Below are 12,404 nucleotides of genomic sequence, written 5' to 3'. Positions count from 1 at the left end.
CTCCTCTCAACATTCCTAGGATGGGTACTCAAGGCAGATGACCAAAGCGTTGTCTTTCCATCTGTCACTACAAATGAGTCAGAATTTGACATACAGCTGCATCGTCGAGCCATGCCTAGATAGATCCATTCAACCACTTGTTGAATGGAAAATTATAAATTAATCGGGGTGTAACAGAGTGGGCTAGAGGGGGATTTCCATCCATCCCCCTGCTTTGCATCTTCCCAAAATGTCAGTGTCAGCTTACCAAAATAGTATTTATATCTATGTGGTGCGAGCTGGCTACGCCACACCCCTTTCAGTCTATCTCCTGCCCTCTGAGCGCTTGTTTTGCAGGTCCCCTCTTGATCCTGCAGCCTATTCTAAAAGGGCAGGAGAAGTCTGCTTCCTCTTTTGCACCAGACCTGAGTTGGGTCACTGTGGTAGGGAGTCGCGTCTCTGGTCTCTTAGTCGGTGGTACCTCAATGGTCTTGGAGCTATCCCAATAAACCCAAGTCTAACCAGATATCCTCAAGTTCTCTGCACTCGCATCAAAGTTCTTCAGCGTTGTTCCCTAGGCTTCTTCTTCACCCAACGTCCAAGTTTCCCTTTCGCCTTTCGAGGAACGCTTCCATGGATCAGCCAAAGTACCGCATGACGGGCGTACAGAACAAGCTGGAGGTGCTGGGGGTGGAGGACGATGCGGGCAATCCCATCAGCGCCCTGACCATCCTGTCGCTGCTGGAGCGTGTGGCAGGCATCATCGACAATGTCCAGGCTGGCCAGCAGCGCATGGAGGAGCAGCAGCTGGACCTGGAGACCAACATCAAGACCATCCAGGGTGACGTCCTGAAGCTAGCCAAAGAGCACACCACCACCAGTGGCACCGTGGAGAAGCTGCTCCAGAAGACGCGCAAGGTCAGCTCCAATGTCAAGGAGGTGCGCGCACGCGTGGAGAAGCAGAACGTGCGCGTCAAGAAGGTGGAGACCACACAGGAGGAGCTGCTGACCCGAAACAAGTTCCGTGTCATCATTTATCAGGTAACCGTGTTCACCATTGGGTTGCACTTGGTAGTGAACTGGGTAGTCAAAAAAATGCACTGTGAAAAGGGGTGTGGAGTGTGCGTTCACTAAATGTTGCTAGTCAAAAAAAGCTGGCCTCAATCTTCGGTGACAAAAGATGTCAGCAACTCCAGTTCCAATAATGATTTGTGGTTTTCTGAAATAACAGAATAAAGAGAGTAATTAGTATGCAATGTAAGCAATACCAGGATGCAATGATACAACATTACCATGAAGTAATATAATAAGCTGCAAACATAATAACTGATAACATTCACAATCAGCTGTAGAATGCACTGTTAGGTTACATAAGGAAACCATAACTGAAAAGCTCCACAAGGATGTAGGGCAGAGCTACAAATAAAGAGGCCAATGATACTCAGGCCAAAGGGCCATGACGGCCACTTCAAAAATTGATGAGAAATGGCTAGCAATTCTCCATTGTGATTAGCATACAAGTTACAGAACTAATGGGAAAAAGTACATGAGCACATGAACGAAAGAGGATACCATAAAACCTATAGAAATAATACCTTGTGGTAATAAGACCTTGCGTGTCCGCGGTTACAATAAAAGAATAAACATTGTACACATTCTCTATACAGATACCAATTACAGGGCATAAGGCTTCAATGAGTAATAGAAAATAATTTAACTCTGTGTGCTAAAATAGCAAACAAAATGACACAATATGCAATTAAGAAAATATGATAAGGTGCTTACTGTTGTGTGAACGCACACATGTACAAACTTAGGTTTAGTAATTAAACAACAGGCACAGGTACGCCAGGGGGGAGATATGCTAATGCCTACAACAAGTTCGGACAGGTTCTGACCGGAGAATATGCAAATGCACTTATGCAGAGCAGGTGAGTATTGTACACAATGGGTGCACCAGAAGTTACACTATGCTCAGTGGTCTAATATACCTCCATGATGCTCTATAAACAATTGATACTATGTGTGTATAAAGTATTAATGATACATCAGCGAACTATCATCTGAGCAAGTCCATTTATTGGCCAGTGGTGCAAGTCAGTGAAGATATACTGTACTAGGTCAGTTTTAAGTCGCTGGATATTACAGTTAAAGCGAATTAGAGAGGGTTCACATCTTCTTTGGTTGATATTAGAGCAATTTCAAGACAGTAACAAATTCAAGCGCTGACTCTGTTAAGTACGAGCTAGATGCATTGAGAAATGGGTACCATTTAAGGGCCTTCAAGTACTACTGCCAGGTAGCCTAGCAGTTAAGAGCATAGGGACAGTCAGGAAAAAAACATGCCTCACTCTAAGACATTGGCATGAGTGAAGTTATAGTATGTCTTTGATGAAAATAGATACTATGTACCCTAAAAGAGACTTCAAGCCTTCTGTATTAATAGGACATATAGCTCCCGTTAAAGGGACTTCCGGGGGCAATGAAAGCTCTGTGTGCTTTCCACTGAAAGAAGCAGCTGCTGTGTGGCCGTGAGTCCTATTCTAGGAGCATGGTATGCTCCCCGCTGCCAATGGGGACACGATAAACTGCCTTCTTATGTGGCAGCGGACTGTTAGGGCCAATCTGAAGAATGAGGGTCTGCCAATCACGTGGCCCTGCTTTGGGGCAACCTCTTACTAGGCTAACGAGAAAGCGATATCAGCAGTCAATGGGTGTCACATGTATTTATTGTAAAAGACTGAAGACGGTAGTGATTTCCTCTGTAGCGATCAATGTTGGAAAGCCAACATTTTTTATGGGGCCTTTAGCTCTCAGATAAGTCATGGCATTTGAAACACCATTGCTTTAAATCCCCCTGAAGTTGATGTCCGCGCCCCCGCATAAATGTAATTAGCATAATTAAAAAATCCCCCCCAAAATCTGTCAGTTTAAGCATTGGATGCATCTCAATCCACCGCATCAATCGATGTCGCACTTCCACATCTGCGGTGAAAGGTGACAGAGCTAGAGCTGTGTTTGTCAGACCAAGAGACATCTCGCAAAACACCAGTCTCAACGTCAACAGTGAAGAGGCGACTCCGGGATGCTGGCCTTCTAGGCAGAGTTGCAAAGACTGGCCAATAAAAAGAAAAGATTAAGATGAGCAAAAGAACACAGACACTGGACAGAGGAACTCTGCCTAGAAGGCCAGCATCCCAGAGTCGCCTCTTCACTGTTGACGTTGAGACTGGTGTTTTGCGGGTACTATTTAAAGAAGCTGCCAGTTGAGGACTTGTGAGGCGTCTGTTTCTCAAACTAGACACTAATGTACTTGTCCTCTTGCTCAGTTGTGCACCGGGGCCTCCCACTCCTATTTCTATTCTGGTTAGAGCCTGTTTGCTCTGTTCTGTGAAGGGAGTAGTACACCGCGTTGTACGAGATCTTCAGTTTCTTGGCAATTTCTCGCATGGAATAGCCTTAATTTCTCAGAACAAGAATAGACTGACGAGTTTCAGGCCATTTTGAGCCTGTAATCGAACCCACAAATGCTGAACCTCCAGATACTCAACTAGGCTAAAGGCCAGTTTTATTGCTTCTTTAAATCAGCACAACAGTTGTCAGCTGTGCTAACATAATTGCAAAAAAAAGGACATTTCTAAGTGACCCCAAACTTATGAACGGTAGTGTACATGTCGGTTGTTTTGCTCTAGGATGCCCACAGGCCTCACAAGACTCATTTTGAGGGTCCCCCGTACCAGTTGAAAAAATGAATGGAAGTATACAGTACCAGTCAAAACACACCTACTTATTCAAGGGTTTTTCTTTATTTTTTTACTATTTTCTACATTGTAGGATAATAGTGAAGACATCAAAACGATGAAATAACACATATGGAATCATGTAGCAACCAACAAAGTGTTAAACAAATCTAAATATATTTTATATTTGAGATTCTTCAAAGTAGCCACCCTTTGCCTTGATGACAGCTTTGCACACTCATGATTCCATATGTGTTATTTCACATTTTTTACGTCATCACTATTATTACACAATGTAGAAAATAGTAAAAAAAATATTAAAAAAATAACATCCTTGAATGAGTAGGTGTTTACAAACTTTTGACTGGTACTGTATATGGAGACTGTTTCGTGCCAAAAATAAGTGGTTAAATACAAGTTTAAAAAAATCTTTCTTATATCTCAGATATAGGACAGACACTTTTTGAGGGGGACTATGTGTAGTTCCATCTAGTGAATCTGTTATGCAATGCGTTTGTATAGGCTAATATCAGTAAGGCCAAATAAACATTTTCATCAAACAGTGCTTATACTCTTATGGGTAATGGCAAATCATTATATATGACTGAACTTTAAAGGCCTAGGGGCTAGCTTTTCAGGGAAATATTTGAGGGTAATTGTGAATGGCCATGAGCACAAATGCCTGTCAGTCTCTGTAGTCGACATTGAAACGTGGCTTCTGAAGATGATAGTTATACTACACTTTACAATAAGTGTTTAGTGAATCTCATCTTTCCTCTATGATGATCCCTGGGATGGGCTTCATTTCCCTCTTGCCTGAATAGGACAGTCTGAGTGTAGGATTTCCAGATGACTGATTTACTGTCGGTTATTCTGAGGGCCTGGCTAGCAGGGCAGAGATCTCCTAATATAGTGCTTTTGCCTCTGACGCAGCAATGGCTGCAATGGCCATTTAACTTTAGTTAGGAAGCAAGCACTGTTTGTTATAGAGACAGTCATTGCCAGTGGCAAAGCATGGCAAGACTGAAAAATGTGACACAACAGCTCACTATGGGCCAGTAATAGGACACAGATAAATGGCCGTAGATTTTGTGGGGGTGGCATTGTTTTAAGGATAGATATTGGGCATGTACAGCCAAACTTTCATTCCAAGCTAGAATTAACAAACACAAGGTAACAACATATTTGTCAAAGTAATGCATTTTCTGTATAGTGGCAAGGTCTTTGTTGTAGCAGTCAAGCTGTCGTTATCCCTTGTTTTGGGGTTATACATTATAGGACTTTCTAAAGCGTGACTGGCTGATAAGCCAATCACATGGACATCATCAATCTTATACAGGCACTAAATGACCAGCTACTGCTGCTGGGTTGACAGAGAGAATTCAGAACATGTTGTGCAGTCTCCTACTCTGTACCACGCGCCCGATCCGTCCATGTACTGTTATGTAACCATGACAACAGAGGCACCAATAAGGTCAGATTTCAACATGAATAAAGTAGCATCGAACGCACACCATCCCGTTGACGGAAGCACGAGCCCAACGTGGTTGTGACCAATGACTGTCATCTTATGGGTGGTTGCCATGTCGGTCGGCCAATAATCTATTATTATTGCCGGGCAACATCACGTATGAAAATGAAAAAAATCTGCTGGCCCACATTCCCTGGTGGTGTAATTGTTGGGTCATTCACAGAGTCTGGGCATGTTCAGACGACTCCCCCTCTTGATTAATGAGAGTGATTGTTGGAGGTGGCTGAGTCTTTATTAGAATTAATTGGGTCTCAGATTCAAAGTCACCTGCAGAACCCAGCAGGTTGCCCAGTCATCAGAAGGGGGGTCACTACCACTTTTTAGGAATGCATAATAGAGAGGGAGATTCAGCAATTAGGCCTCGTATCACATAGTGCTAGTAATGTACGTTTTAACACTAAACGGGTTTGGTGGAAGTACTCGTTAATGGCACATCTTTCGATGCTATTCTTGGGTTTATAATGTATCATGTTTCTCATACTTTTCTCATGTTGTGGGCTAAGTTGTCTGAGTTATTTGCTGAGAACACCCACTCATAGATGTCCATATCTTGCGGATTACAATGATACAGTGTGGTTTAGGCAACCGTTGAGAAACTGATCTTTCCACCAAGCTCTGTGATCCCTGTAGAAAAATTGCCCACGGAATTGAGTGGTTACTGGCATGTAATATATAGCCCGACGGGACATATACTGTTGCAACCTCAAAGGGCAAACTCAAAGACGTAGCAACCGTTACAAAACCAAATGTCTGATAGGGAGAGAAGAGAACGCTTGTAGAATTTCTCCATAATTGCCCAAAAAGTGAAAAGTCAAGCAGACCTGGTTTCAAAATGTATGTTTTTCCTTTCAAAGACTTTGAGCATTTGATTGAGAGTTTCTGCAGGCCACATGGTTGGCATTTTTGGGACTATTCCATTGCACCAGAAAAACGTAATCAAGTAAAAAATAAAATAAAAAAAATACTAATACTATTTCAACCCAAGTCTGCACTCAACCATTGGCTATATAACTTAAGAAGCCAACCCATATTATTGTACTTTAAAAGAGTTCATTTGCCTTTCTTTAGGGGGAACATGAGATCCCTTCGGTGGCCGTGACAAAGACCCCAAAAGGAGCTGTTGGTATGGAGGGGTTGGTGATCGAGCCAGACACCTACGATGTCCCCGAGGACATCTCCTCAGACGAGGAATACATGACAGTGGACGAGACTGAAGGAGGCTCCAGAACCGCCCGCTTGAAGGCGTCAGGCATGAAGGGCATTGAAAGCATCAAGCAGGCCTTCTCCAAGGAGACCATGACCAAGACCAAGGACAACTTGGGCACCAAGTTCCACAACATGGGAGATAAAATGGTGCCCCCCGAAAGACGGGAAAAGATGCACCAGGCCAGCGAGCGCATCAAGCACTCTGGCGAGAGGCTGAAGGAGAACATCGCCAAGAAGGCCCCCACCAAGGAGTCCTTCCGCATCAAGCTGAAGAAGGAGAGGACCGTGGCCGAGGGCCAGGAGGGAGCTGAGGCTGATGGGGAGGTCGATGAGGCGGTGACCCCAGTCAAGGGAAGAAAAAGCCCGGAAGTCAGTAAAACCCCGGTAGTAACCTACACGGAGGTTGTAACGGAAAGGGAAACCAAGAGGGAGGGTCCCGTGGAGGAGCCGGCCGCCATCCGGATAGGGGAGGTAGGGAAATTCACTGTGGAGGCAGTGGAAGAGGGCAAGGAGGACGAATACGACAGGAAGTAGATCTCCAGCATGTTGCCGCAACACAACGAGAAGTCACCAAAATAGGAAGTGAAGCCGGGTAGGAAGAGAACTTGCGATGTCTTGCAAGAGAGATGGTCTGTGACAAATCAACATCGACGACAGACAATTTACATTATCAATCCGTTTAAAAATCAAAGAGATACTTCTGTTGGATATACAGTACCAGCCAAAAGTTTGGACACACCTATTCATTCAAGGGTTTTTCTTTATTTTGACAATTTTCTACATTGTAGAATAATAGTGAAGACATCAAAACCATGAAATAACACATATGAATCATGTGAAAGTGGTTGATAGAATGCCCGGAGTGTGCAAAGCTGTCATCAAGGAAAAGGGTGGCTACTTTGAAGAATCTCAAATATAAAATATATTTTGATTTGTTTAACACTTTTTTGGTTACTACATGATTCCATATGTGTTATTCCATATTTTTGATGTCTTCACTATTATTCTACAATGTAGAAAATAGTAAAGATAAAGATAAACCCTTGAAAGAGTAGGTGTGTCCACACTTTTGAACTGTACTGTGTATACTGACCAGTCTACAGAGGAGTGGAAAGAGTTCTGTGACTGACCTGATAATCTACAAAGATTGTGTTTCTGGGGTGTCAGATGTTGGTAGGTTAGTGACCCACTGTCACGTGTCATTGAAATTGGCTGTTATTATTTTCAACTTTGGAATGATTTTTAACGATATGGGTTGTAATGTACGTGGACACATTCACACACGAACACAGAGAAATGTGTAAAATGTAACATTTTCATGGAAAAATATATTGTGATGAATTCAGGTCAGGGGTTGTTTGGGGCATCAGTACATAAATATTGGGCACATTGGTAACTAATGTACATGAACTGCTATGTTGAGTTTGCAGTTGGTTTAGGCGTAAAAGTTAAGTACACACAAACACAAATTGTTCCCAGATGTTTGGTTGCTAATCGATTTCTTTGACTAGTCAAGAAAAAACGCTCGCAAGTTAGAAATTAATTTCCACAAAGTGTTTGGAAGGGAAAAAGAGTTGAACTGAAAGGAGGAAAGAGAGATTGCAAAGTACCTTTGAGATGATTCTGAATGTTGAGGAAATTTGTGTATGATATTGATCTTAAATCGGAATGTAAAATGTTGTACATATCATAACCAAAATCATGATATTGGTCAACACAGATCTCAGCTGGTCTCTGAAGGGTTTGAAGAAGTAAAGCTATACAGATATAAAACTACTGTATAGATATGAATGACAGACTGGGTTCTGTGTGTTTCAAAATCCAACAAGGATTGACCATTTGGTTACAATGGTTTCTATGGCAAGGTCACAGACAAGATACAGTAGGTTACTTTACATTTTTTTCCGTTAACAAGCAGACGCATCGTAATAACAGTTGAGGATTGTGTTGAATCAAAATGTATCCATATGGTGAAAAGCAGACTAACTATTTAGCCGAGAATAAAATGCTTTTTTATTACAAGAGGTTATGCAAAGCTTGAGAGTTAAATGTCATTTTTCAAATGAACTATGTGCTGTGAATTTCATTTCAGTGGTCTGAAGATAACGAGATCGTAGTGTGTATGATTGTGTAGTGTACTAGTGTTAAGAAAATAAAAATATATATTTGAGGAAAACATTAGGTCATGTAAATGGCTTTAGGCGTACCTGTAACGTTTATGGCACTAGAAGGTTTTGAGCACTGATGTAATTCTGTGCAATAATATGAGAATTTCGACAGAAAATGTAACACGTGTATAAAGATTACAAAGCAACCTAATATTTCAAAGTCATTTCAAAGTCATTTCTTTCTGAATACAGTTTACAGCATGTTTATGCACTTCTTTTGATAACCTAGAGATGCATTGCTTTCATTTGTGATGTTAATAATGGCATCAACTATCCAAAGGGCAATGTACATTCTGCTGTGCTCACATATCTGTGGGCTGAGTCTAACTTGTAGACCTACAGTAATTAATGTTCAACCGCAAAGAAACGTGTATGTTAATATACTACTGCATTAGGCCTAAGTAATGTGGATTTGACTGATTTGAGCCCAAAGTATTGATGTCAATGAGTAATGAGAAGTACAATAGGTAGTGGTGGGTAGTTTAATTGTTTCTTACTAGTTCACAGGAAATGAAGTATGTGTGCCACATAATTGACAAAAATGTGTAGTCACTTTTTTATTATCTTTTGCCAAACCCCCTGCCAAATATTTCCTAAAAGTGCCAATGTTTTCTTGAGATCACCATCCAGGCATTGTCGCTGTTCTTAGCAAATTACCAGCTACATTGATTCTGGGATTGTAGCCTGCAATAAGGCACATCCTTTTATTCGTTGGCACTATAATTTTATTTATTTGTTTGTTTTCTGTGTAGTGATACATATACTTTAGATAAAAGGACATTAGCCTATTTTGTATTGAAATTCTCATTAATATGTGTAACTATGCAAATGAAGAACAAGAAGTAAGTTTATGTTCTAAATCAACCTCTTATTTAGATCATGTAGCCCAGTGCTAGACCGATTGAATCAAAACTGGCAACTGGATCTCCAAAAACCTCTCCTGCGTGGCCTGCTATTGTTAGATAAAAATAGGGTTGATGAAAGTCGAATGGGTATGCTACATTGATGGAAAACAGTAATTGTCATTGATATGCATTGTGGTATGTGACACGTGCAAGCAGCAACACATATATTCATGATTGTTTTCTTTTTGTTTTAATAAAGGCCTAATGCCACCTGTATTAATCAAAACAATATCCCTTCACTGTCTTCGTGACAGGACAGTAGGCTGTTGTCCATAATGTTCAATCTTCACAAACGTCTAGACAGAGTGAACTTCAGTACCTCCGTGACTTTGGCACTTGCTAGAACTTGCTAGAACCCATAACAGCATGCCGATCTCATCTACAGTTCAAATGAAATCCCTAACTTGATGTAGACTCGAAGCAAAGTTCAATCAGTCAAGTCAGTCAGCAATGTCCTGAAGATTCACGTCTGCCCTTTGCATTGAGCTATAAATGAAATACCACTCAAACCAGGCAAGTCCTCTGTGTGGTGAGAGGTCAAAGTTGCAGTTTGTCAGTGTAAATATATTGCCCTAAACAAAAGCTCCTCACTACCGTGTGCATGTGGTACAGGAATGGCACAGCTCTCAATGCAATCCTTGCTGATCCTAACTAGATGGACAGCCTATATCCTGGGGAAACTCTTTAGTGAATGTGGATTAATGATCCATGACTATCGACAATACAACTCAAATCTGCATTATCCAATATATACTGTCACCAAAGGTATCTTATACAGACTGCGCAGGCTTCCTGTTTTTGTTCGCGCACGGCTTTCAAACCGTTCAAAGAGTGTTTCTTACACATATGACCCGTGGTGGGCTATATCTTCCCTCAGTGTCTGCTTTGCTGAGGTTACACACAGTAAAGAGGGTTGAGAGATTTGAATTCATCAGCAGTGTGCTGCGCTCTCAGTCAGCTGCTCGGTCTTATTTCAGTCAGCTCTTTTTATAGCTCCTGCAAACTCTGAAAGGTGACACCGCCGGCACTTTCATGACTGATTACAGAAGCCTTTGCTCACCTGTGTGGCACAGCTCCACGGTTGTCAAAGCAACTGAGAACATCAGCTTGATGATAAAGGTCAGAGCTGTGAAATGAAGCGGCGTCAATTTGAATTTATTGAAGCACGTGTTGTTTTGAGTCGGTCCTAATCCGGTGGCCTGCCAGACAGATATTGTTCTATTTCGGTAAGGCACTGTGAAAAAGCTACCATTTGATTCACGAGAGAGAGGAGAGAGCGTTGACTCTTAGAGTGATCGCAGTCAGTTCCAATTGTTTATCATGCATTAACCTACCGCATTTAGAGTCCTCAAACAATCTGCAGAAAATAAATGCTCTTGGATGATTCAAGTATTGAGAAGGAAAAACAATCTCTAGCGATGTGGCATTTATGCTTAAATTAGGTCTTTCCAATTGCGAAAAAAAGATTGCAGTAATTTTGTAGTGTAACTGTAGTTATTCTGCAATTACTGAGTCCAAAGTACCACAATAGACTGCAGTTGCAACACAGCATGCATTTTACTTTTGTGTGCCAAATAATACAATAAATTGCTGATGAAGGATACCCTGTTTCTGTTCTTCACTCAAATGGGAAAGTATATAGTATATACACTACCAGTCAACAGTTTGGACATCCCTACTCATTTAAGGGTTTTTCTTTATTTGTACTATTTTCTACATTGTAGAATAATAGTAAAGACATCAAAACTATGAAATAACACATATGGAATCATGTAGTAACCAAAAAAGTGTTAAACAAATCCAAATATGTTTAATATTTATTAAACATTTATAATATCGATATTTTGATTTTGTTTAATATTTTGGGGGGGTTATTACATGATTCCATATGTGTTACATATTTTTTTTAATGTTATTTTTAAGTACTACACTTTGAAATGCAAGTCTTTACTGGTGTCAGAAGTGGGATTTTGACTTCTGTATAAGGGTCTTGACTAGCCGGTGACATAACACTTACTAACCTATTGCAATGCCATCATCACTGGTGCCAGAATTGGGATCTGGGACAACATGTAACATTGGTGTCAGAAGTGGGATCTGGGGCAATATGTAACATTTGTTACATTGATAAGAGAAGTGTAACACTGGCATTGGGGTATTTGAGGCTGTAAGTAACCCTAGTGTCAGATGCAGTTTTCATGTGTAGGTTTTTATACCCTCGTGACAGAGTTTCTAATAGCAGCACTATGAAGATTATGTTTTGCCAGTAAAAAGGTTGTTTATGCCCACAGACAATGAGTGAACACTCCACTGAGGGCATATACAGGATCACTGTCAAGCTTTCAATCAGGCATGTGTGTCACGACTTCCGCCGAAGTCGGCCCTTCTCCTTGTTCGGGTGGTGTTCGGCGGTCGACGTCACCGGCTTTCTAGTCACCACCGATCCATGTTTCAGTTTCGTTTTGTTTTGTCTGTATTACACACACCTGGTTTCAATTCCCATATCATGTTCCTTATTTAACCCTCTGGCATACCTTTCTGTTCTGTCCGTGATTGTTGGTGTCTTTAGTGGTTGTTGTATGTGCTAGTGTGTATGTATGTTCCTATTTGGAATTTTGCTTGACTTTTTGAGTAAACTCCATTGTGTTGCTCAAAATCCTGTGTCCTGCGCCTGACTCCGCTACATCTCTGCACCCAATCGCTGACAATGTGCCACTATCAGCCTGACAATTTCCACTTCTAATCATACTAGAAGTGCACAAAATAAATATTTTAAACATACTGAACAAAAATATAAACGCAAAAGTGTTAGTCCCTTGTTTCATGAGCTAAAATAAAAGATCCCAGAGATTTTCCATACGTACAAAAATATTAT

General features: G+C 41.2%; 1 protein-coding gene across 1 annotated transcript; it reads left to right on the top strand.

Annotated features, from left to right (window-relative positions):
• Positions 1–402: 402 nt before the first annotated feature.
• cavin4a (caveolae associated protein 4a) lies at positions 403–7,032 on the top strand. Its single transcript, XM_071362623.1, has 2 exons — positions 403–1,020; positions 6,319–7,032. The coding sequence occupies exons 1-2, from the start codon at positions 613–615 to the stop codon at positions 6,988–6,990; spliced, it is 1,080 nt and encodes a 359-aa protein (XP_071218724.1). The 5' UTR covers positions 403–612; the 3' UTR covers positions 6,991–7,032.
• Positions 7,033–12,404: the final 5,372 nt, after the last annotated feature.

Source organism: Salvelinus alpinus, chromosome 23, assembly GCF_045679555.1.
Source record: "Salvelinus alpinus chromosome 23, SLU_Salpinus.1, whole genome shotgun sequence".
Lineage (NCBI taxonomy): Eukaryota > Metazoa > Chordata > Actinopteri > Salmoniformes > Salmonidae > Salvelinus > Salvelinus alpinus.
The sequence above is the reverse complement of the archived record's forward strand: the minus strand, read 5'-3'. Positions and strand labels throughout refer to the sequence as shown.